The sequence below is a fragment of the Sminthopsis crassicaudata genome, chromosome 3 (assembly GCF_048593235.1).
Source record: "Sminthopsis crassicaudata isolate SCR6 chromosome 3, ASM4859323v1, whole genome shotgun sequence".
In the NCBI taxonomy this organism is placed as follows: Eukaryota; Metazoa; Chordata; class Mammalia; order Dasyuromorphia; family Dasyuridae; genus Sminthopsis; species Sminthopsis crassicaudata.
In genome coordinates this window covers 653,940,814-653,967,382 of record NC_133619.1, presented here as the reverse complement: position 1 = coordinate 653,967,382, position 26,569 = coordinate 653,940,814, and the positions used below count along the sequence as shown (strand labels likewise).

The 26,569-nt window shown below is 39.4% G+C and overlaps 1 protein-coding gene across 1 annotated transcript; it reads left to right on the top strand.

The window, feature by feature from the left end:
- Nucleotides 1–5,730: 5,730 nt before the first annotated feature.
- LOC141562672 (uncharacterized) lies at nucleotides 5,731–26,275 on the top strand. The gene is made up of 6 exons (XM_074302678.1): nucleotides 5,731–5,775; nucleotides 6,004–6,746; nucleotides 7,463–7,541; nucleotides 16,692–16,818; nucleotides 17,396–17,491; nucleotides 24,804–26,275. The coding sequence occupies exons 1-6, from the start codon at nucleotides 5,731–5,733 to the stop codon at nucleotides 24,818–24,820; spliced, it is 1,107 nt and encodes a 368-aa protein (XP_074158779.1). The 3' UTR covers nucleotides 24,821–26,275.
- Nucleotides 26,276–26,569: the final 294 nt, after the last annotated feature.

Below are 26,569 nucleotides of genomic sequence, written 5' to 3'. Positions count from 1 at the left end.
TCCTTTTTTTCAAAATTAAGAAGTTTTTTTCCTTAAAATTAATGGAAATTTACTTTTAAATTCTACCAATTATTCAAAGTTTTGATTCTGGAAACAAGCAGGTTTTATTGAAACTTGTCATCTGTATACTAACACATCAAAATGTCAGAATGTATTGAATATGCTATTATTTGCTGGTTTAGATAATGAAATTACCTATTTTTCCTCCAGCTCTAACATTCTCTAAACATTTAAATCTTTATGCCATTCCTACTCAGTTTAACTATTTCCTTCAATATCTGCTCTATAATTGAATTCTTAAATTGGAAGATATAATCAGTTTTGTGCAACTTGAATCAGATGGTCAGACTGTTTTCTAAAAAAAATACAAACTATTAGAAATTTATGAATAGACCTATCTCCCCATAGTCTTACTGATATTATTTTTTATTAATCATTGGCATTTTAATGGGAGTAAGGTAGTAGAGAAGATGTAGATGTCTGTGATTTTGTGAATAGAAAGAACATTCTGGTAAGAAAGTTCCCTCTACAAAAGCTAATCAGAAACTGTGCTTCAGCTTACTGTCTTAGTTCTACCTATGAAAGGATGCAAAGCAGAAAAAAACAACAGAAAGAAACAGAATTGGAAAAAAACATCATGCCTATTAAATAACTACAACCACAAAGGAAGAAAATTGTGAAGAGTATGGTGGACAGAGAATCCTGATGGAGAGTTAGGGACAAGTGATTGGAAAAGTGTAGCATAATCATTTATTTACATGTAAATAGTTACAAAAATAAATCTGGTTGGTTTTTGTTTATTTTAATATTGAGTTTATAATAAAGTAATGATTTTTCCCCAAGCTATTTGGGGAATTTATTATTTATAATTTATTATGCACATTTATTAAGAATTGGGCCAAACAGTGAGATACCTCACCTCTACAGATTTTCTAACAAAAATAATTCACAAGCCACATGCAACAAATCTTTACTTATGAGAAGCCACCCCTTTTACAGAGATAAATGTAGATACACAAATGTATTATCATCCATATTTTGAAAAACCATGTAGTGAAATGGAAACAAGGACAGGTTATGAAGTTTGAAAGAGTGTTCAAGAGTGTTAGAAATGCTGCTAATGACTAGAATGGTTTGCACTTGGTCCCCAAAAAAGCTTGGTGGGGATTTAAAGCTTGTATTTTCATTCACTGGGGATCTACCAGTATGGCTATTTCTTCCTCCAATATGTGTCATCAATTTGTCAATAAGAGATACTTAAAAAAAGAGAAAGGACTTTTATTCAGGGCAAATGTGAGGCCAAGATTGATGGAGAAAAGACAGATTTGCTTAAGTATTTAAGATGCAAAATACTTATTTTGCATCTTTTCCCTGGCAAGGAAAATTATCTTGTAATTGAAAAGAACCAAACAAAATGATTTATAATGAATTGAAACCCAAAGTTAGTAAATGTGGACATCGCATTGATCTTGATGAATTCAGGCTAAGACTAACTATTCCAGGATGCTGAAAAAGCTCATATATATTACAGAATCACACAGCCTCAGAGAATTACAGAGCTGTTTTTGTTTTTGCAAAGTGTCCAGTCCTATGCTCAGTCCATTAACTTTCGGAGCTCCCTCAGCAGTAATTCAGCAGGGCCATTTGCCAGGCTCTTTATTACACTGAGATACATTTCACTTGGGACTGGTGACTTGAACTCATCAAGGTTGTTGGTGCTTTCTAAGTAATTCTTATTTATTTTGAACTTTAACTTATTGTTAAGCATTATTCTTTCTTTCTCTCTTGGAAAGGATTGAACAGAATGTCTAGATTGTTGAGGAATTTGGGTAATGGTTTCCCCTGCCTTTTTTTTTTTATTGATCCAATATATAACAAAAAAGTTTTCATAATAGGCTCTTTTAGACAACTTTTCCATGTCATCATCACCAGTATTATTTATCTTTGTGTCTAGATTTTGTTCTTGGGGCAGCTAGATGGTGCAGTGGATAGAGCACCAGCCCTGAAGTCAGGAGGACCTGAGTTTAAATCTGAATTTCCTGGCTATGTAACCCTGGGCAAATCACTAAACCCCAATTGTTTTAGAAAAAAAAAGAATTTTATACTTGAGTGCTTCCCAGATGCTGAGAACTCTCTTTAGAATTTTATCTTAAATCCGAAGTCTCAGAGAAAAATAAGAATCAGTCTCTGGCTGTGGAAGAACTCGAAAGAGATTTTGAAAACTAAGTAAGAGATAGAGGGAAAACTGAGAAGAGAAATGAGAGTATTACAAAAGAAAATGCAAAAAGTTAATGAGAAGAATGCCTTAAAAAGCAAAATTGGTTAAATGGGAAAGGAAATACAAAAGCTCACCAAGGAAAATAATTCCTTGAAAATTAGAATTGAAAAAATGGAAGCTAATGACTTTATGAGAAATCAAGAAACATAAAGAACCATGAAAAAAATGAATATTAGTCCCTGGGATTCTACCTATCCTTTTTCTGAACCATTTGAAATTCACTTTGAAATCTAATATATATGGCAGACTATGTCCAGCCTTCCTGTCCTCTCTCATGATTCTAAGATGGAGGATCATTTCCCTTTACTGATTCCTCCCTTTTTTGCAAGATGAAATCATAGTGACAAGTAAAAGATTATTCATTAGAATTTTAATGGAAAGCTCCTTCAGATGTTCAGATAATTGAAATTCTTCATCGGTACAGTATAATGTCTTTCTGCCACGTTTGCAGTCTATTTTCTTGGGTGGGTGTGGGTTTGGAAAAAAGAAGCACAAAGGGGCAACAGATCAAACTTGGCAAAGGATAAATTTTCTTGAGAGCCAACGATAGTCATTCCTCTCCAGAGCTAGAAAATCTAATGTAAGAGATAGAGGAGTATCAAATGTTGAAAAGTTGACTCCCTACTTTTCATTTTTCTGTCTTAAGCAAAGCAATTTTTATCACTTCCGGACACAAAGGAATCAGACAGTGGGCACACAAGTAGGTTTGATGGTCATATATTTTTTCCCACTGAGTTGAGGATAGCAAATGATGTAGCACCAGGTGATGTGCTTTAGGAGAAGCTCCATATGTTGGGGTTCGGTCATGTGAAGAACGCACAATGGCCATTGTCTCTGGCAAAAGGTGGGCTTATTTAGGGGAAGAAGTTACAGACAAAATGAAGGGATGCCATAGACACCAGGAATGGAAAATATGAAATAGAGTGGGAGAGCACCTAGTTAGTAAGAAAGGGGTTTTAACAATTGATGATGAGAAGGGCAAGGTCCACAATTAGCCAGGAGAAAGGAAACCCCCCCCATGGGGTTGGGGCATCTGCTTAGAGGCAGACCAAACCCTAAAAGGGATTAGCACTCCAAAAGAGTTATCCAACCCCAAAAAGGTGAAGTGGGATTGAGAAGAGGGACACCATAAAACAGAGTGGGGGTGAGAGAGATACAACATGACATGGGAGAGAGGGAACGGGGAAGACACCATGAAACAGACGGACTCAAAGGAAGGCAGAAAAGATGGCATATGCCACACGCAGGTTTATGGGGAAAGTGTAACCTCAGGGACATGACTGGGATTTCTTTTTTTCTTTTCTTTTTTTTTGCTGAGGCAAGAGGAGTTAAGTGACTTGCCCAGGGTCACACAGCTGGGAAGTGTTAAGTGTCTGAGACCAGATTCAAACTCAGGTCCTCCTGAATTCAGGGCGGGTGCTCTCTCCACTGTGCAGTCAGCTGCCCCCACGATGGGGATTTCCGACGGTTCATAGCCTGTACATAGTCAGGGGAGTCTGCCCACCAGGTGGGCCTTGGGCATTTGGTATAACTTGGATTTCTGACCAGACAAGCTCCACATGGAGCCAAATGAGCTCTGCCTGAGCCTTCTCTCTGCTGCCCCAGGGAACAATCCCCTCAGCGCTTCAGTTTCTCTTTGCCAAGGACACCCACCCTTCAGGACTTCATTGTATGGGCAGGGGAACGTATGTTGTTTGAGGAAGAACAACGAAAAGCATCTGTTCACTTACCAAACGTGAATGGTGAAAAACAATTCTATTCCTTGAAACATTAACATAGAGAGCTGTCCAAGCACAAAGTCCCCTGTGTTCTCTGAAGTGGTCGCCCCAAGACAATGATGGGTTAATGTTTGTGGGAATCTTGAGTGAGGAAATTATAAAAAATCTTTTTAAAGTACAATAATCAGGCCGAAGGGTCAATGCTCAGTTCCTCCTTGGATCATTGATTTCCTTTACTGATTGAAGACCTTTGACCTCGATCAATCACAAAAGGAGCCAAAAGTGGTTGGTGTTAGGGAGGCATCAGGTCAAGAGTTGTTTGGTTATTATCTTCCTTACTCCCTTTCAGAGGATGCTCTTAGTTTTTATTCTTTCCATTCCCTAAAGAGGAGAGTCTACAGAGGGTTTTAGGCTGGAGAAACATTTCTTAATGTTCCTTAAAAAACAAAAAAGGAAGTTTTTAGATTGTTTTTCCCTTAAATACGTTTCCACACGAGCCCGCTGCAGGGAGTGCGAGCAGAACCCGCGCCATCATAAAAACAGTGCAAGAATTTGTCCAGACGTTCGCTGCCGAGCAAACTTGTTAACAAGACGTTCGAATAACTGGTTTATGACACGAGTGGAGCATTTGCATAGTATGCAAATAGTGTTTTCCGCCAGCTGTGTGTGGGTTTTGGTTAGAAGGCGGGACAGGTACAATGTGATCTTACTGCAGGTGGGAGAAGGTAAAGCTTTACAGATTAAGGAACAGGTAGGAGAGGAGCATCCACGGTAAGGAAAATCATAAAACCGTAAACACCAGGAATAAAGTCGGAGCTGCGGGCCGTTAGCACAGGCGGAACTTGAGTGAAGAGAGGGAATCCTCGCCGGGACTGACGTCTGCCACCCCCAGCGGTGACGCGTCAGGCCAACCCAGAAAAACTCTTTTCTCAGAGCTCGCTGATTAAATTGCCAGGGGGCAAGAAGAAAGGGGTGAAAAGCCCAGTAGGGATTGCTTTCTTTACAACAAATTCTGCCGTGCACATTTAGGGGAAAGACGAATAATGTTTTACTTCCTACGCGTCCCGGCGTGTGACCCTGGGCAAGTCACTTAACCCCGACTGTCTCGGAGAAAATGCTCCGTCCGAAACCTCTGATGATGGTAATATCATCGTAGCACCGTTTTACATTTCTCGAGGAAAGGCATTAAACAAGCAGTAATTAGGAGGAGGAATACAGCAGAGTCTGCCGGGTTTGTAGGGGGATGGAGGACAGTCCATTTAGTCTTTGTTTTCTAGTCTTTTTTGGATAGGCCAATCAGATGGCGGGAGAATTTATTCAACCTTAAGGAACCTCTTAGAAGCGGCTCTTCGGCAGGAGGGAGCCCAGAGCGCAGAACTGAGGGAGCCTTTATATTCGCTCCCGGGACGCGGCTCCTCCCTTCCGAAGATGGATTGGTCCGTTTGATCCGGGTTACAGTCTTTCTCCTGCGCCCCCTGCGAGAATAACATTTTAGAAACGTGCCCTTGGAGGGTGTTTGGGTGAACAGCCCTTCTCCGGGACCTATGTTGATTCCTCTTCATCTGACAGTTTATTATGTTTCTTGACACCCTGGGGAAAGAGTTTGGGCTTTATCATTTCCAAAAATGGGTTTACTGAGAAGCTACAAGTGTGTTCTATAGAAATGATTACAAATCACGTGGAAAAAGCAGGGGGCATGTGTCAAACTAGTCCTTTATTTCCACAATTCCCAGAATGCACCACCACACTGTGGGGCCCTTTACTCCGGAGCCCTTGCGGGTGAGGGAAAATTCTGCCCGCATGGGTTTTTCTTATTGATGTTGGTTTTGGCTCGGCTTTGGAAAGGCAGGCCGTAGAGACCTCTGAGAAGTGAAGGTTTGCAATTCTCCCCCCTCACCCCCCATCGGGTCAAGAGCAGGGGTAGGAAAATCGGTCCTCGAGGCTGGGCAAGTAGCCAAGGTTTAATTAAGTACGTGCTTAGTTCTTGGTCTGTGCGCCTGCGCGGAGGTAGGCCGAGGACTACGTTTCCCAGAAGGCACTGCAGTCATCAGACTCCATTTCCCAGAGTCCCACGGAACGCGCCTGCGCTGCTCAATCCCCCTCGGCTCTAAGCAGCCCAGTGCGGACCCTAGCGATTCGGGGCCAGGCAGTGTTTCGAGGGGCACTGAAATTGAGGCTCGCTCGGGCCCTGGTGCGTGGGGTGTCTCGGAGGGGGCGAACGAACGGGTCAGTGCGCAGGCGCAGATACGCAGTCTCTGCTTGGGCTGGGACCGGGGCGTTTTGCATGTGTGTAGACGTGTGAATAGGGGGACGAGCGGGTTCCGGGGGGCGCAGGCCTGTGTCCCGTCGCGGGGGAGGGGGGAGGGGGTAGCCAAACCCCGCCGCACAGCTCCTGCCCTATTGCCGCCGCCGCCGGGGAACGCCGGGCTTTGCGTGCGCGCTCCCGTTCCCGCTCGCGAGGAGGCCTGCGTGCGCGCGTCCGTGGACATCTCCGGGACCGCGCTGGGAAGTGCTCGGCTCGCTCGGCTCCCGCCTCCGCGCCTTTACCCGGGCTGCCCCCTCCCCCATGGCTGTCACGCTCTGTCTAGGCCCTTGGTGGCGCCCTCTCCTCTGAGCTCTCCATCCAGGTGTCCGCTGAGCCTCGGGACCTGGGGAGGTAGGGGGAGGGGCAGGAGGGGAGGGACTCCCAGGTCCCCCACAGTGCGTGCTCTGCCTCAGGGTCTCATTTGTAAAGTGGTCCGGAGGAGGAGGTGAGGGAACCAGCGGCACCCTCGGGTCAGATCCGGGAGACCGAGGACCAGCCCCCCTCCATAGTCCGTGAGGAGGGGTGACCCCCCTTCCTATGCCCCCCATCCCCGCAGGGACTCCCTGGCGGGCTGCAGTCACTGGGCTTCCTCCAGGCTGGGCTACGGCAGAAGGGACATTCTGGCCCCCCCTCCCTCCCCCACCCCTGGGGCGATGGCAGATACATCCGGGCTACTGCCCAGAGCCGGCATACCTACGGCGCCTATTGTGTGCCTGCCGCAGCTGTGGTGCCTGAGGTGACTTGTGTCTGCTGCCGGCCGGCTGCAGGCAGATGCTAGCCAGTGGGGGGTGGGCGTGGTGGTCTGGGAAAGGCTGATGCCAGAGGGACTGGGGAGCCCCCAGAAGGTTTGGGGGCGGCCCCGGACTCTCCCCCACAGGCATCCCTTCTTTTATGTCTCCTCCGCTGCTGCATCTGAAAATCGAGGTGGCCCTTCCCGCGGTGGCTCAGCAGGCTGACCTGTGGGGACGACCCTGGGCCCAGGCCCCGTCCAGCCCCGGATACTGGACTCGAGCCCGGCCTCTCTCAGAGGAGCTTCCTCGGATTCAGAGGGGACGGGGTTCCTAGGGGCACGTGATGCGGGGGGCTCTGAGGCGGGGGTGGAGAGGGGCCGCGGACCCATTGGCGCCGAATGCCTCTGGTGACTCCTTTTTTGTCTCCTAGCGCCCTTTCTCAAGATCCGGCGCTGCTCCAGGAGGAGCCAGGAGAGATGGCGTCGGTGCTCCTGGCAGCCAGGTCCCGGGTGAGTAGCGGCCTCAGCTTTTAGGCCTTGGTCCCCACCCCGGGCCCAGAATCAGAATCCCGGAAACCGGGCGGGGTGTCGCCCCGTTTAACCAGAGCCAGCGGGCCCAGGCAGAAGTGCGCCCCCTGCCTTGCCCGGGCCCCTCCAGGTCCGGGTCCCAGTCCTGAATCGGCCTCCCTGGGGGGTCCGCCTAAGAATCAGCCACAGTGGGAGGTTGTCCTGTGGTGCCTTTCAAGAAAAGGGGGTCACCCTGACCAGGGCTCCTGGCCGCCGGGCCTCCTCCCCCCTTACTCTCTGCGCCTCCGTGGGCCTCTGCTCGAGGGCAGGAGCAGTTTGGGGCGTCTGCCTCTAAGCCCAGGCTTACCCCAGACCGGCTGCGGCCTTATCCCCTCGGGGGCTCAGAAATCATCGCCATTTTTTTTTGTACACCCCAAGTTTCAGTTTGTCTTGGACTTGGTCGTTATCAAAGGCAGTTAAGCCCTCCCTGCTTTCCTGCATTTCCTGCATTTCCACTTCAACCACTGTTCTCCTTAAGCAGAGCCTACAAGCAAACCATCTGAAGGTTGCCTTTTCTCTGAATAATTCTCTTAACGCTGGGGGAGATTTTCCAGGGCTTCTGGGCTGGCTGTTTGGTGCCCGTGTGTGTTAAGTAACCTTAACCTCAAGGGACATCCCCGATTTACAGTGCTCTAGGTAGGGCCAAGTGCCGGCCAATCCCGGGGGTTCCTAGCCTGGGATCAAGCCCCGAGGCTCTCTGGATGATAGAGCTTCTGCATATTAGAACATTTCAATAACCTCCGACTAAAATGGAGCATTTCTTGTGGTTATAAGTGAAGGCAACAAGACGTTCTGAAGAGTCCATAGGTTTCACCAAATGGCGAAAAGTGTCTGTGGTACAATAACTTCTGTGTTAGAAAAGATAGGGCAAAAGGTGATGGTTATTGTCCGCGGCCTGTGAAAGGGTTTTAAAATTTAAGCCCTGATTTCTCCCAGATAAGGCGGCCTCGGCTACATTTCATTCTTTTTTCTTTTTGATTTGCTGTCTCCCAAGAGATCTCCTAGCACCATTCCAGAGAGATCTCACGCCCTCTTGTGGGAAGTTAAGTCTCCCAAAAAATGTTTGTTTCTTTTTGTAAGCCTCAAAATTTTATTTTGATTTTTTATTTTATTTATTTACTTTTTACTGTTATAGCTTTTTATTTACAAGACATATGCAGGGGTAATTTTACAGCACTGACAATTGCCAAGTCTTTTGTTCTAATTTTTCCCCTCCTTCCCCTTCCCCTTGGATGGCAGGTTGACCAATACATGTTAATATGTTAAAGTATAAATTAAATACAATATATGCATACATGTCCAAACAGTTGTTTTGCTGTACAAAAAGAATCAGACTTTGAAACAGTGTACAATTAGCCTGTGAAGGAAATCCAAAATGCAGGCGGACAAAAATAGGGGGATTGGGAATTCTGTGTAGTGGTTCTCAGTCATCTCCCAGACTTCTTTCTCTGGGCGTAGCTGGTTCAGTTCATCACTGCTCTATTGGAACTGATTTGGTTCCTCTCATTGTTGGAGAGGCCACGTCCATCAGAATTGATCATCATATAGTATTGTGGTTGAAGTACACAACAATCTCCTGGTCCTGCTCATTTCACTAAACATCAGTTCATGGAAGTCTCTCCAGGCCTTTCTGAAATCATCGTGTAAGCCTCAAAATTTTAAATCCATTACATTCTTAATTGTAACATAATGGGAAAAGATTCTTGCTTGGAGTCTTAGAGGTCCTTGAACACTCAGTTTATTCCGACCATCAGTCCTGACAGCATTTTTGTAGGACCATGTTCTATTTTTGTATTAATTGTCCGTTTGCCTCCTTTGTAAATACTTTTCTAAAGTCTACGTTGATATCGGTTTCAAACTTTGATACCTGTTTCTTAGCAGAGACATTTGAAGTGAATGAGTGGGATCATGTACACGTGTTCTTTGAAAATTAATACCTACTGATTAAAACTGAAAATAAAGGCATAAGGAACAAAACTTAAAGCCAGGAAAAAAAATTCACATTAGACATCTTGGTTCACTAGATATTAGTAAACTAGATAATAGTTCACCAGATAATAGTAAACATTTATTAAAAGCCTGCTTTTTGCCAGGCACTGTGCTAAAGCAATGAAGATCCAAAGAGTCCAAAGACATTCCTTGTCCTTCAAAGAGCTGATGGTCAAATCATAGGTATGGAATATGTTACAGATTGAAAATTTATTGTTTCAAAACAGGCTTAGAAACTAACAGAAAGAAACAGATTTAAAGAGGCATGCGCTACATAGTATAAAGTAGGTTTAAATTTATCTGCCAAATTGCTTTAAATTTTTGCTAGCTATTTTTCTCTCCCAATGTAAGCCAAATCTGCTTTATCCTCGCTCTTCCCTCAGGGAAAGAAATCTAAGATATCTATCTGAAAAAGAAAGAAAAATAAATTCCTGTATATTGCCATGGAAGGCCAATTCTCTGTGTGCAGTATCTATACACACACAAACACACATCTGTACCCTGAGTTTTGAACTTTTGGAATTGTAGTGGATCATTGTGTTGATCAGAGCTCATAACTCTTTCAAAATTGTTTTTACAACAGTTATTATATAAATTGATCTCATAGTTCTGCTTACTTCATTCTGCATCACTTCATATAAGTTTTTTTCAGGTGCAATTGCCACAGCACAATAATATTTCATCACATTTGTACGTTATAATTTGCTTAGCCATTCTTCAGTTGATGAGTATCTCCTGTCAGTTTTTAGTTCTTTACTATCACAGAAAGAACTGCAATAAATATTTTTATTTCCTTTTATCTCTTTGAAGCATAGTGGTATGGTTGGTTCAAAGGATATGGATAGTTTAGTAAATTTTGAGGTATAGTTCCAAATTGCTTTTCAGAATGACTGGACCATTTCGAGTCATGAAAAGTGCTCTAAATCATTGTTGATTGGAGAAATGCAAATTAAGACAATTGAAGTACCACTTCATACCTCTCAGATTGGATAAGATGATAGGAAAAAATAATGATAAATGTTGGAAAAACTGGGATACTAATTAATAATACATTGTTGGTGGAATTGTGAACTGAACCAACCATTCTGGAGAGCAATTTGGAATAGTGCTCAAAAAGTTATCAAACTGTGCATACCCTTTGGCCCAGCAGTATCCCTGCTGGGCTTACATACCAAAGAGATCTTAAAGAAGGGAAAGGCAAAAATGTTTGTGGCAACCTTTTTTGTAGTGGTGAGAAACTGGAAACTGAATGAATCCCCATCAGCTGGAGAATTTTTGAATAGGTTTATGGTACATGAATGTTATGGAATATTATTGTCCTCTAAGAAACAATCAGCAGGATATTTCAGAGAGGCCTGGAAAGACATGAACTGGTGCTGAGTGAAATGAGCAGAACCAGGAGAACATTATACATGACGACGAGAAGATTATACGATGTTCAATTCTGATGGACATGGCTCTCATCAACAATGAGATGATTCAGGGTGATTCCAATAGATAAGTGGAGAGAGCCATCTGAACCCAGAGAGATCCTCATGGGGACTGAGTGTGGATCATAACATAGCATTTTCACCTTTGTTGTTGTTGTTTGCTTGCATTTTGTTTTCTTTCTCATTTTTTCCCCTTTTTAATCTGATTTTTCTTGTGAAACATGATTAATGTAGAAATATGCTTAAAAGAATTACACATGTTTAACCTATAGTGGATTACTTTCTATCTAGGGGAAGAGGAAAAAGAGGAAAGTGGGAGAAAAATTTAGAATGCAAGATTTTACAAGGGTGAATGTTCAAAACCATCTTTGCCTGTATTTTGAAAAATAAAAAGCTATTATTATAAAAAACAAACAAACCAACAACAAAAAGAATAGCTGGACCACTTATTGTCCCATCTGTAGTAGGTTAATGTGTTCCTTTAAAGCTCCTTTAGCATTTATTTTTCCTTTTTTGTCAACTTTGCCAATCTGACGAGTGAGGTAAAACTTCAGAATTGTTTAAATTTTCATTTCTTTAATTGGTAGTGATTTAGTTTGAAAGTTTGGAATTCTTCCCCTGAAAACTGCCTTTGACCATTTATCAGCTGGGGAATGGCTCTTATAAATTTGAGCCAATTCCTTATATATCTTGGAATGAGACCCTTATCAGAAAAACTTAATAGAGAGGATTTTTTTTCTCCATTTTTTCCCATTTAATTCCATTGCTTTTGTTTATAAAAAACCTTTTTAAAAAAAATTTATGTAATCAAAATTAGCCCATTTTACCTTTCTGTAATCATTTCTGGTCTTTGGTCACAAACTCTTCTGTTATCCATAGGTCTGATGGGTAATTTTTCCCTTGGTTTTCCATCTAATTTGTTTATTATGTCTCCCTTTTTGTCTAACCTAAGTACCCCTGTGGAGTTCATTTTATTATGTCACTTATCTTTGTCTCCGTTTTCTCACAGATAAAAGGGGGAAAATATCAGTGCCTGAATCCTAGGATTGTTGTGAGAATCAAATAAGATCTTAATTATAAAACATTTAGCTTAATACCTGCCACCTGGCAGTCTCTATAAATCTTAACTCTTGTTGCTGTTATGTTGCGTGCAATGTTGGTCTATACCTACTTTCTGCCAGATTGTGTTCTGGTTTTCCCTGTAACCTTTCTACTTCTCAAGTCTTTAGAAATAATTTGCTTTTCTACATTTCATCAACATCAGGTAGTTTTTGATAATTATTGCTGCGTATCATAATTTAAGATCCATAAGGACCAAACCCTCATTCTTCTATTACTACCTGTATATTTGTCCAAATGTTATTTTGTCTATTTGTAAAATTCTTTATAATTTGGTTGGTCCAGCACTAAATGTGCTTGAGAGGCCCAAGTCCTATTAGATGACAGTAGGCTAAAGGAGCTGTGGATGGTGTGTGTGTGTGTGTGTGTGTGTTGGGAGTGGAGTGAGACTCACGTGGATTCTGCTCACTCTGTAGGATCAGTGGGTGGAAATTACAAAAAGGAAAATTTAGTATTGTGTCTTTTGTTTTAAAATTTATTTTAAACTTGAAATACAAAATAATAACAACAATAATAACAAATTGTCATGTATACAAAAGAAATTAAGAAGGGATTCAATATAAAACAATAAATTTCTGTTTCAAGAAAACTTAGTTAATAAATACTGCACATTGTTTTCAAAGCTGCCCAATTTTGCTTCATTGTTGGTTTTCTTTTGTTCTTTGCTATGCATGTTTTACTTTTTTTCCCCCTCCCCTCTACAAAGAAGGCTACAATTAAGTGTAGGTATATATAAACATTCACATACATGTAGGACTGTACTATGCTTATTTCCACTGTCATCTGTTTCTCGGAAGATGGCTAGCCATCTTCCTTCATGTCTAAGCCTTTCCATATTTTTCTAAACTTATTTTCTAGTTTCCTTCCATTACAGGATTCCAGCTGAATCACATCCTATTTGAGAGATTGTCTATGAAAGGTTTTTTCCTCTAATATTTTGCATTTCTTCTGTTCTTGGCTACATAGGTTTTTTTTTTTTAATTCAAGATTTTAATTCATAATAATCAAAATTGTGCTTTTTATACTTCGATAATGTTCTCCCTTATAATATAAAGTCTGGTACTTTTTCTAACTCAGTAAATTTAATGAGTTGACATTGAGTAGTTAGGTAAAATTGTCATTTAAAAATTATATTGGCTTTACTCACCCGTGAACAATAAATATTACTTCAATTATTTAGATCTGACTTCATTTGCATAAAACATGTTTTATGTAGTATACATTTATATAGTTTCTTTGTCTGTTTGGCATTAATGCACTCATATTTCATGCCCTCTATTTTAAATGGTCTAAAACTATTGAATAATACTGACACAGTGTAGTTCCTCTATTTTTTTCATTTTAATTAAATCAATTTTTACTTTAACTTAACTCTGATATCATTATTACAACCCCTGCTTTTTTAAATAATACATTCCTGGCTTTGTGTGTGTGTCTCATTTTTATAACATTTTGTGAAAGTAACATTTTGTTGAATTAATATTTTAATCTGCTCAATTTTTGTTTTATGGGTAAATTGATCATATTCACATTCTAAGTTATATTTACTTGTATATTTTCCTCTTTCTCATTCTTCCTCTTTATCCTTCTCACTCTAGTCCTATCCTTCAAAGCTTTGCTGTACCTCCTTCCTGCCTTGCCCTCTTCTTCCTTAACCTATCTACCTCACTAAGAATTCCTCTTATTCTCTCCCCACCCCATCCTGTACACCCTCTTATTTATTTCTGAATTTTAGAAGACTTTTGTACACTTCTATACATACATACATACACACACACACATTCCCTTTTTAACCCATTCCTGATGAGAGGAAGGTTTCAGCACTACCTTCCCTCCACTCACTAGCTTCTTTTGTATTTATTTTTCCTTTTTCATCTCATTTGTATAAAATAATTGCTCTTTTTAATCTTTCCCTACACAGTATTACTTATTTTTTGAATCACATCATATTTAGCTTACCCCAAATTTTTTTTCAAACTACCCAAATAAAAATAAATCATAAAAGAACTGATAATATTTTCTTATATAAGATGTAAATGATTTGATCTTACTGAGATCCTTATAATTGGTCTTTAATGTTAACTTCATATTTCTCTTGAATATTACATATCAAATTTTCCCTTATGCTTTTGTCACAAATATCTGAAATTCTTTGTTAATTAAATAGCCTTTTTTTTTTTTTCCACTCAGAATTATATTTAACCTTGCTGGGTAAGTTGCTTTTGGTCATAATCCCAGCTTTTTTGTTTTACAAACTATATTTCAAGATGTACTATTCTTCAACATAATAGTGCTAGATTTCCTACAATTCTTAATGTGCTCCATAATATTTCAATTGTTCTTTTCTTGATAGTTCCAATAGTTTCTCCTTAACTTAGAAGCTTTGAAACTTGACTGAGATTTCTTTAAATTTTTCACTTGGGATCTGTGTCAGGGGATAATTGGTAGATTTTTTTCTATTTATGTTTTGCTTTCTTGTTCTAGAATTTAAGGATATTTTCTTGTATCAAGATTCACTTTTTTTAATCATAATTTTCAAGCAATCTGACCATTCTTATGTTATTTCCCCTTGGTGTCTTTTCCACATCAATTTTTTTTTTCATGAGATATTTCATACTTTCTTTCTTTTGATTTGATTTTATTATTTGTATTTTAGAACATACTTTCCTTCTCTTTGCCCAGTTCTAGATTTCAAGGAATTATTTTTTTCCTTAAGTAGTTGATTCTCCATTTCAAGTTGACTGACATGTTTTTCATAATTTTCTTGATTTTTGTGGATTACTCTTATTTTTTTTTCTAATTTTTCCCTATCTCTCTTATTTGATTTTAAAAGTCCCTTTTAAGTTCTTCTAAGAAATTTTTTCATGTTTTGGCACTATTTGGTATCTATTCCTCCAAATATGTACCCAGGTCCTTATCCCCATAGTTAACTATCTATGGTGGGATTTTTTTCTCCTTTGCTTGCTCATTTTTGTTTTTCTGCTTTATTTTCTTTTTAGCATCTAATTGTTCTGGTCCCACCTAAGCCTCAGGTGGTCCTGCTGTTATTTTCTGAGGTCTGTTCCCCACAGGGATCATGCTACCATTGCTCTCATTACCCCAGCCTGAAGCCAAGGACTCTGTGGACCTGTAGGTGCCCCCAGCTCCCAGAGGGTCCCCCCACCCCTGTCAGTGGCAGCCCAGCCCAGGGAGCTCAGTCAGGGGGACCTTTGTAGGGCTGAGGCTGCCCCCTCTGCTGCTGCTCCAGGGCTTCTTGGTGGATGCTGTACAGCGGCTCCAGCCAAACTTTGGCCCCCAGAAGCCAAATCTCCTTTAGGGGGGAGTAGGTGCTTTAGCCCGGCTTGGGTTGTTTCAGCTGTTCTACATTCTCTCTGAGACAATGTTCTGTCTTTTGTCTTTGGAGGAAATTTAAGTCAAAGGTTTTCTTCCCAGAATTCTTTATCTAGCCTGATGGCTTAAACATTTTTCTAACAGTTTTTGTTCAGTCATTTTTCGGTCGTGTCCCACTCTTCATGGTCCCATTTGGGGTTTTCTCGGCAAAGATAACTGCAGTGTTTAGCCATTTCTTCATTTTACAGATGGGGAAACTGAGGCAAGCAGGGTGAAGGGATTTACCTAGAATCACAAAAGTAGCCAGATTGGAACTTGGGAAGATGAGTCTCCATGGTACCACCTAACCACCCACTTTCTAAGAATGAGATCGAAGAGTGGAAGGGGCTGCTTCAGTTGTGAGGGGGTACTCCCTCACAATAATACGTGGAATTTATTAATTTAAGGGTATTATTCTTAAAAAAAAATACATAAAAAATGAGGTGGCCAGCCACTAACTGTGTCTCTGAGGCTCTAAATATGAATTTTTTTATTTTCTTGTTACAGTGTCATGTGACATGCTTTGTATCTTCCTGAGCATCTGTCTCATTCTTCTTCTGTGCTTCGTAAGGTCATCAAAGGAAGATGTCTTGGGTTTTGATAGAGGGGCCTTGAATGAGAATAGTAATGGTCATGGGTGAAAGAACAGGGTCACAATACTGGTAGAATAGGGGAGATGCCTCCTCACCTGCATCCCTCAGCCCTTTAATGTAGCTGCTTCTTTGCTTTCTAATTTTGCCCCAAATTTGGGGATCAGTGACGGTGATTACTATGATGTAGCTTTTAGGAAGTTAGCTATGTATGGTATGATTTCAGTGTTGTATATTTGATCATATAGATAGATGGTTGGGGGGGGGAACTCATGAATAAAATAAATATTTTATAATATATAATAATTACATGTACATGATAATTTATAATTTTATAAAAAATAAAATGATTTTGGCTTGGAGCTCCCATTGGAGGTTGGTTTGTAAGGATGAGTTGGTATCATTACATACAGTAGTCTGCATGGCAGAGGGCAAATGACTAAGAATAAAGAGGGTTTGGTAAATATTTGACATGGAACATAAAACCCTTCATGCCCTCCCAAGACTCTTTGCACAAATTTTGCCGGCTTCTTGGCTCTGCTATGGTTCATATGATGTGTTTGGTCTCTGGGTGAGCAGAAATGTTTGTGTTTCAGAAATCATTGACATTCAAGGATGTGGCCGTGGACTTCACCAAAGAGGAGTGGAGACAATTGAATCCTTCTCAGAGAAATATGTACAGGGATGTGATGCTGGAGAATTACAAGAACCTAGTTTTCCTGGGTAAGGAAGCGTTCCCCTGGGAATCAGTCCCGGGGAGTGTCTATGCGTTTTCACTCGCTAAATTTAGGCTGCGGAATATCTGAATCACTCCACTGAGTTTTAGTTGAATTTTCAGAATGGTTTAAGAAGCCATGTCATAGAGGAGCTGTCTGAATTCTTGAGGGCAAACAAAATGTTTCGATCCCCCTAGTGAAGACTTTTTTAAAAAGAAAACTGGAAAACTTGTGTTTCTCCTGTGCAGCCTCTAAAGCAACATCTTTCTCATTCTCTAGTTTCCTCCAGGTCTTAGTTTGTCCTGTAAAGTCCCAAGGGAGACATCTTAAGATGTGAAGGGTTGCCATTAACTTAACCACTAGCGAGTCAAATGAACTAATTTTCTTTATGAGCCTAAATCAATTCCTACCCCAGCCTCTGCAACCTCTTCCATCCCCCATATTTCTTAAGACTACAATACTTAGCATCCTGTGGAGGGTTTCGGTCTACCACACTCTTGCTGTGTCCCCTCTTCCTTAAAGAGAAAAGAGATTGTGAGATATCCTCTCTTCTCACTTTTCCCCATTTGTTTCTCTGTGAGTAGGGCTTTTAGGTTCTCAGCCAGATGTGATCTCCCAGCTGGAGAAAGGTGAAGTGCCATGGATGCCTGAGGGAGAAGTACCCAGAAGCCCTTATCTAGGTGAGTGGCTATATATCCCTTCCTCTCCCCACTCAGGATGTACATCAGGTTCTGACATGCCTTAATTTTTTGTTACAATAAATTATTTTCTTGCTGTCTCTTTCACTTCATGTTTCATACCAGGTCTCACGAAATTAAGTCATTGTCTTTTCTGATTTTATCTTTTTTACTTATGTCCTTTAATGTCCTTCCTGTGTGATGGTTTCCTCTTCTTGAATGCTTAGTTCAGTTCGACTTTATAGACATTGGAGATTGGCTTTTGGTCTTATATTCTTGTTTTTTTCTTTGATATCTCTCTTAGTGTTTTCTTTTATTACATTTTTGTGATCATTTTGTACTTTGTTCTGATTCTACTCATCTCAATTCCTGGAAATCTTCCCCAAGTTCCCTTAAATTCTTCATAGCCATTGTTTCTTACTATACAATAATTTTTCCCCCTCAGTAGTATTTTATTTTTCCAAATACATGTAAAGATAGTTTTCAACATTCATTTTTTCTAAGATTTTGAGTTCCAAATTTTTTCTTTCTTCCTCTCTACCTTCTCCTCTCTCTAAGACAGCAAGCAATCTGATATAAATTAAACATCTGAAATCCTTTTAAACATATTTCCATATTTGTCATGTTGTTCAAGAAAAAATTAGACTAAAAGGGAAAACTAAAAAGGAAAAAGAAAGAGCAAATAAAAAAAAAATGAAACTACCATTCTTCAATCCGCATTCAGTTTTCATGGATCTTTCTCTGGCATGTTCCAAAGTCTGTTGGCATTGTCTTGGATCACTGCATTGCTGAGAAGAGCTTACCTATGTCCATCGCAGGTGATCATCACATGATCTTGCTGTTTCTATTCTGGTTCTGCTCACTTCATTCAACATCATTCATATAAGTCTTTCTAAGCTTTTCTGAAATCAGGCTGTTCCTCATTTCTTATAGAATAATAATATTCCATTACGTTCATATAACTTTTCAGCTATTCCCCACCTGATGGGCATCCAATCAATTTCCAACTTCTTGCCACTGCAAAAAGAGCCTGAACAATAATTCTTAAGCAAAAAAAAAAAAAAAAAAAAAAAGGAAAAGGAAGGAAAGAAAGTCCTTGTGATCTTTAAGAGAAAAATATACAAGAGAAATCAGTGGTTGAGAAGGAAGCCCAGACAAGCAGAACAGCTTTGAGAGTAGCATGTTAAATTTGTTTCATATATATCTATAGATATATCTAGATAGATAGATTTTTTTTCACTTAAAGTAAGGTGTATGTAGTAAAGATTTGCTATTTCATAAGCTATCATATTTTCCTGTTCAGTATATGATCTTTTTTTAGTGTTATGGATAGATTTTTTTTTTAAGTGAGACATTTAATTTAAAGGAAAAAAAAAGTCCATTCCATTGCTGTGGCATAAATTGTTCAGCCATTTCCCAAGTGATGTACGCTCTTTGTTTCTATTAATTTGCTACTACCAAAAAAAAAAAAAAAGTTTGTTAAAATGATTTTCCATTGGGATTTAAATCTAGAACATCAAACATCAAATTCAGAGCTAATCCATTATGCCACAGTTTTAATGTTTCTCAACTTCAGAAATGCTTCAATAATGAACAAAGGGAAGGGAAAAGAATAGGCATTTATTTAGTGCCTGTTTATGTACATTAATAGTACCGTAGATAGCACTGCGCTAAGTGCTTTACAAATGATATTGACTCATTTGATCCTCACAACAACCACAGAGGCAATACCCTACTTTTACAGTTAAAAGAAGCTGAGGTAGATAGATTAAGGGACTTGCTTAGGATCAAACAGTTAGTATGGGGTTGAAGTCACATTTGAACTCAAGTCTTTCTGACTTCAGACCCATCTGTCTTCTCTACATATCGGCCTCTTCCATAATTGTAAGGAGTTGGAATAATGTTATCTCAGAGTAGGAAATCATCTATTTCATCTTCTCATCTAACACAAGGAAAGCTTCACTCTACAATAACTGCTATGTATACATCCAGCCTGTTTTTTGAATACTTAAATAGGGAGGAGATAACTAATTTTTAGCATCTCAAATTCCATTTTGCATTAATAATATTAAATGTGAACTTCGCTTGGTCAAAATAAAAATCTTTTTTGTTTATGACTGGTTTTGTTGTGTCCTTTATCAAAATAGACATTATTTCTATTTAGTTCCCTTGAGAGCCTTTCACATAACCATGCTCTTGCCTGAGCTATATCCTTCTGGCTATACATTCCGAGTTCATTTACCCTTTCTTCAATGATATCATTTCTAGTTCTTTACCATTCTGGTAAATTCCTCTTCACCCATTCCAGCTCAGAACTGAATTCAAAACTTCCAGTGTAATGTGATTTGCTACTGTCTGTGAGTTGGACACCATGTCTTTTAATGAGCTTTTAACATTGTGCTCATTAACCTTTCTGGATTATAATTTGACATTTTATCCACATTTCCACAGTGATATCTTAGGAAAAAAAAACTTGTAGTTCGCATATCAGTGTTTTTCCTTCATGGAAAGCAATTTCTGTGTTGTCTCTCAGAAAGCCATGAAACCTTTGAATGTAATAATGTTGAGTAGAGGAACTGTCCACCACAGAATAAGTCTGCTTATAAGAGAATTCATGCAAAATAGAAGTCTTTTGACCATTAAAAATGTGGGAAAGACTTCAGTAACTTTTTTGTTATTGTTCTTTTCTTTAGATTCTCTTATTCAGAATACTAGGTGTAAAACCAGAGAATCAGTTCAAAAGCATGCTGTTTCTCTAGGAGAAACATCCAAAGAGAGACTTACAAAGGATAGCTCTTATAACACGATTTTGGGAGATGATTGGGAATGTGATGTCAAGTTGCAAAGAGAGAAGAGTTACCAGCAAAGAAAGTCCAAGAGAATAACAATCATCCATGAAACCAACACATTTGGGAAAAGTTTCGGTTCAGATTCATCACTTGTTCCAGAGCAGAGAGCTGCCACAGAAAGAAGTCTCCGTGGGTGTGCAGGAAATGCAAAGACTTCCAAGCAATATCCGAACATTCTCAAAGGTCATAAAATCTCTGGCAAGAAACTTTCGAAGTCTAATAAATACAGGAAATCCTTCAGTTATCATTCAGATCTTATTCAATATCATAGAAAACTTACTGGGAAAAAAACATGTGAATGTAGTGAGTGTGGGAAAGCCTTTAGCACCAGGTCGGCACTTAAAGGACATATAAGACTTCATACCGGAGAGAGACCCTTTGTGTGTAGTGAATGTGGAAAAGCCTTCATTCAGAGAGCAAAACTGAATGTACACAAGAGAATTCATACTGGAGAGAAACCCTTTGCTTGTCATGAGTGTGGAAAAGCTTTCAGATACTCAATAAGTCTTACTGAACATAAGAGAATTCACACAGGAGAGAGACCTTTCGAATGTAAAGAATGTGGGAAAGCCTTTAGGCAGAGCTCAGCACTTAGAAGACATCAGATAATTCATACTGGGGAGAAACCCTTTGTGTGTAATCTGTGTGGGAAAGCCTTCATAGAGAGTGGGAAACTTACTGCACATAAGAGAATTCACACAGGTGAGAAACCCTTTCAGTGTAAAGAATGTGGGAAGACCTTTAGCTACATCTCCTCCCTTAGAGATCATTATAGGTTTCATACTGGAGAAAACCGACACGAATGTAACGAATGTGGGAAATCTTTCAGTAGAAGCACATCACTTAAAGGCCACCAAAAAATTCATACAGGTGAGAAGCCCTACGTGTGCAATGAGTGTGGGAAGGCTTTCATAGAAAAAGTAAGACTGACTGAGCATAAGAGAATTCATACTGGAGAAAAACCCTTTGAATGCAACGAATGTGGAAAAGCCTTCAGCCACAGCTCATCCCTTCGATATCATCGGAGACTTCATACTGGGGAGAGACGCTACAAATGCGGTGAGTGTGGGAAATCCTTCAGTGCAAGTTCAACACTTAGAAAGCATCAGAGAACTCATACTGGAGAGAAACCTTTTTCCTGTCCCGAGTGTGGGAAAGCCTTCATAGAGCGAGGGAGACTCACAGAACATATGAGAATTCATACTGGAGAGAAACCTTTTGAATGTAATGAATGTGGAAAAGCTTTTAGCTATACCACTAGTCTTACTGAACACCAGAGAATTCATACAGGAGAGAAACCCTTTGAATGTAGTGAATGTGGAAAAGCCTTCAGCCAAAGTTCAACGCTTAGGACACATCAGTTAACACATACTGGAGAGAAGTCCTTTGAATGTAATGAATGTAAGAAAGCCTTCAGTAGCCGATCATCCTTGAAGCTTCATTGGAGAATTCATACAGGAGAGAAAAAGTTTGAATGTAGCGAATGTGGGAAATCCTTTATAAGAAGTTCATCGCTTATGAAGCATCAGAGGATTCACACCGGAGAAAAACCATTTGCATGCACTGAATGTGGGAAAGCTTTCATCGAGAGAGGAAGACTTAATGAACATATGAGAATTCATACAGGAGAGAAACCCTTTGAATGTCATGAATGTGGAAAAGCCTTTAGCTACATAGCAAGTCTTACTGAACACAAGCGAATTCATACTGGAGAGAAGCCTCTTGAATGTAATGTGTGTGGGAAAGCCTTCCGCCATAGGATAGGTCTTACAGCTCATAAAAGAATTCATACAGAAGAGAAGCCTTTTGAATGTAAAGAATGTGGGAAAGCCTTCAGTAACAGCTCAAATCTTATGATGCATTGGAGACTTCATACAGGAGAGAAGCCCTTCAAATGTAATGAATGTGGAAAAGCCTTCAGTAATAGCTCGAACCTTAGGACACATCAAAGACTTCATACTGGAGAGAAACCCTTTGATTGCAATCAGTGTGGGAAAGCCTTCAGAGAAAAGAGGCAACTTACTCTACACAAGAGGATTCATACTGGAGAGAAACCCTTTGAATGCAATGAATGTGGAAAAGCCTTTAGTTATCCCACAAGTCTTACTGAACATAAGAGAATTCATACTGGAGAGAAACCCTTAGAATGTAATGAATGTGGGAAAACTTTCAGTCACAGCTCATCTTTTAGGAATCATAAGAAATGTCATATTAAAGAATAAGGTCTAAGAAGCAAAATGGAAAACCTTCCTGCAGAAAATTCATGTTTTAGAAAAACCAAGGGAAAGTAGCATGTGGGGATTTTTTTTTTTTTTTTTTTTTAGCAATAGCACATCCTTTAAGAGACCTCGAACAAGAACTTGGGGATCATAGTCTATCTCATACCAGCAGAACATAAGGTACTTGAAGACAAGGACCTATTTAATATATATATATATTTTTTTTTGGGGGGGGGGCATTGCCTAGCACTTAACACAGAATCTGGCATTGGTAGATGCTCAACAAATGTTTATTGAATGCCTAAGCAAGAATCTGTCATATAGTCTGATTGAATAGGCTGCATTATTTGCTTGAAAATTGGACTCCTGCATTCAAAGTAGGTGGGCCTATTCAAAGTCCTTAACTTTTACTCCAGCTATAGAATCTTGTAACAGAACATCTCTCAGAGACTCAAAACCAACAAGGGTTGGAATAGCAAGTGATATGGCAGATATAACAACATGGGTTTAAGAAAGATTTTATATATTTTTTTCTTTAAAAAATAGATGCCCATGAGATTGGACTTAGAAGTTGAGAACCATGAACTTTCCCTGGAGAAATACCTGTTACGAATGTAAAGTGACTTGATTGGAAAGAACCTAGAAACATTTTTTTCCTATTGGTAACAGAAAATGAGAGCTAAACTTCAGTAATCCAAAGATTGTCCCCTGTGGACATAGGGTTTTTCTCCAAAGAATCTGGTTGATTCCTAATGACTTTCAAGCTTAATTTCACAGATGCTGGAATTTTGACATGGATTTGAAAAAGCTAGAATCCTCCTATTTACCAAACAAGTACTGGGAACGTTTGTCTAAAGACACATGGGTATCAGCCACCTGACAAACGATTATGAATATTTCTATAATTCCACATTAAACCTAGTCTGTGTGTTGTGTTATGACACATGCATCTGAGTTTGTGGTTCAAATGTATATATCAATCAGTGTATTAAGAATTACTTTAGCTTAGGATTTATTCTCCTTTTCTTTACCAAGCTACTACCAAATGCAAAATACCTAGAAAGTTGTCAGCCTTCTAACTCTACATATGAAGAGAAAAGAGGGCTAGCTGCTTTTGCAGAAAGTTTCCATAAAGTTAAAAAAGATAATTGAACTGGAGACTCAGCACTTATAAAGGTTTATTTCCTCATGTGTGGCCATGTTTCTGTGAGCTGAGAACAAGTACTCTTTTTTTCTGTTTAAACAGGAATTCTACAGTTCTATTCCGCAAGAATAGGCCAGTTCAAATCTGAGAAAGGTATTTTTAGTATTCAGTCTTATCCTCCTTTATATATTTCAAATAACAGCAACTACTTCTAATATTCTATCGCTGTATTATTTACTATCAGAAATTATTATTAAAACTTAGTTTCTCATAAAAAATAGTTATTCAGTGAGCCAGTTCTCAGTTCGACGAACCATGATTTGCATACTTCATTGTGAATTATATTGTCTCTTAATTCTGTGTTTAATAAATATGCTTAATATTTTCGTATCTTTTCAAACAACAATTTGTTAGAATGTGTTATTGAACATAATCTGCCAAGATGCTTTATTGTTGAAGAGAAAAGATCCAAAATTCATAAGATTTGGAATATGTGTTTTATAATAAAAGGCTAAAAAAAGTGAGCTATAGGAATTCACTTTCAAATATGTTTGGACCTTCAACAACAGTCATTGACTAAGTAGCCTGGGAGCTTTGACATTCATTTTAGTGAGGGATGTGCATTTGAAAATGCAGCTTTGAAAAACAGAATTAGCAAGTAAAGATACCAGGTTAGCAGAGCAAAAGAAGAAAAGAGCAGAAAAATTAAATAGTTAATTATCCCAAGATCAAGAGTAAGTTAAGGCCATCATAGATAAGGGTATAAGGATAGTGAAGGATTCTCTGATTTTATATGAGAAAATTCATGGTATTACTGCAGGTTAACCCTTAGAATGTTGCCTAGAGTTCTGGGAAGTGAGTTCCCTTGGGGGTGGAGCGGGGTTCATAGCCAGTGTATTCAGAGGTGAAATTTCGGTTTGGATCTTCTTGGTGCAGACTGGCTCTACCTACTGGTCTCTCCTGCCTGTTTGTATAAGATAAATCATTTTAGAAAAGTGGACCAATACAAATTTGTCAGTCTAAAGGTCTTATTCCGTCGCTTAATTATTTGATGATTGAATCCCTATCAATGACACATTGTTTTCTTTTCTCCCTTGCTTCAGGAAAAACTTTTGTGTAACTGCTAAGTGACAAAGGCTTCAACTTAGACCATTCCACTCACCCAATTGAATATGTAATAATAAACATTTTTAAGATAAGGAGTGGCTCTCCCCTCCTCCCCCAACCTCCAGGATACCACCACCAGAGAGAAAGTCTAGCTCTCTGAGGACATCAAGATCAGAGCACACCTTTTAGAAACAGTTCTAGTGATAAGATTTGAAGACCTTAAAAGTGTGTTAATTAGATCTGTAAAACCAGTACTGATTGTTTGACCTTTTGCAATAGTGGAACTCACTAAAAGTTCTTTGCTTGCTTTGGCCTTTGAATTACACATTGCTTCTGGTGTCTGAGAAGAATAAATTAGAAGACAAGCTATTGTTAAAAATTAAAGGATGGGGTGAGCACCAACTGGCTAATAAAGGGAGGATGATGGTAGGTGAAATTGTAATCATGGTTCTGACTGGCGCATCAGCTGTTCAGTCTGATCCAGGAAAGCCTGGGCCAGGGACGGAATACTGGCAGGACTTCTGAAACTTCAAGGATTTCCCTTCCTTGATCATCTGGTTGACCATCAATTTGACTGTTATACCCTTTAGTCAATTTGATGAAATATTGTATAAAGTCACATTTCCAAGACTTAAGTTTTATCCAATATCAAAAACGTGATCAGAAGATTTGCACAAGATCATGATTATTATTTCTATAAATGATGTCACAATAATTTTCCCTTTCCTATTCATGGTGCAGAGTTCTGTTTGCAAGGGGTCTTTAATAATCAGTATTGTGTGAACTTCTGATACTTTGTTTAAATGTGAAAAAGCTTAATAATCCTGGGCTGGGGCAAAAAAATACTAAGAAGAGATGTCCTAGGATGGGTTAAAACTCATCACTGAGGCAATGGAAAATGGGTAGGACATGTTTGGGATCATCTTAAGATACATTCTAGCACAAGGGATAAAGGTGGCTGCTCACAAGTTAGGTCATAAGTTGAAAACCTTTAGTAGCATCTGAGTATCGGCTGTGTTGGACCTGCAATCTCACTATTAATTACAGAGTACTTGGATGGATGACAGCCAGCTTTATCCTAGATCAGGGGCTTTTTACTTTTTTGTATCATGGGCTATAAAACCCTCTAAATAATATTTTTAATGCTTTAAATGCCTAATAATACAAAGGAAACCACTTACTTATATTGAAATAATAATTATACAAATAATGGGAAAAGTACATAAACCCCTAAGAACCCCTATAGCATAGAAATACTCTCCCCTTTGTACTTTGGGCCCTAAAGGTTTTGTGCAAAATGTAAGAAACTTAGAGAATCAAAGTCCTGTACCCAAACTGCAGAGATCCAGTAGGATCAGGGGAAGGAGCTCTGTCTTGATTTTTGTTCAATGGCAGCTGTTGATGTCCTTTGCCTGCAAACCTTCTTTATTATCACTATTGTTTTAAGTAAAATTGCTTTGTTTTCTAACTGTGTCTATTTCTTGTGATATTTTGGACTAGTTCACGGAAGATGAGGAATCAATAAACTGAACTGCTGGGATGAAAACAGGTTTTTCAGAAAATTGTGCCATAATGGCTAAAGTGAAAGGCTGTATGCCCTTGTCCTGCTCACTACTTCCATATAGCTAAACATGTATCCAAAAGAGATGCACTTATAAAATCCTAAAACTTCTTTTAAAAAGGGGGAGGAGAGAATACAGCAGAGTAAATTAATGAAGATCAAGCAAAAGTGCTAATAAAATGAAGTAATACTATGGGCTAA

What these genes read in the sequence shown, in the direction of transcription:
- LOC141562672 (XM_074302678.1), top strand. Translation starts at nt 5,731, where the DNA reads ATGCACCACCACACTGTGGGGCCCTTTACTCCGGAGCCCTTGCGG. An exon ending in AAAGTGGTCCGGAGGAGGAG is followed by an intron (nt 6,747 to 7,462) that starts GTGAGGGAACCA and finishes TTTGTCTCCTAG; the next exon opens with CGCCCTTTCTCAAGATCCGG. An exon ending in TCCTGGCAGCCAGGTCCCGG is followed by an intron (nt 7,542 to 16,691) that starts GTGAGTAGCGGC and finishes TTTGTGTTTCAG; the next exon opens with AAATCATTGACATTCAAGGA.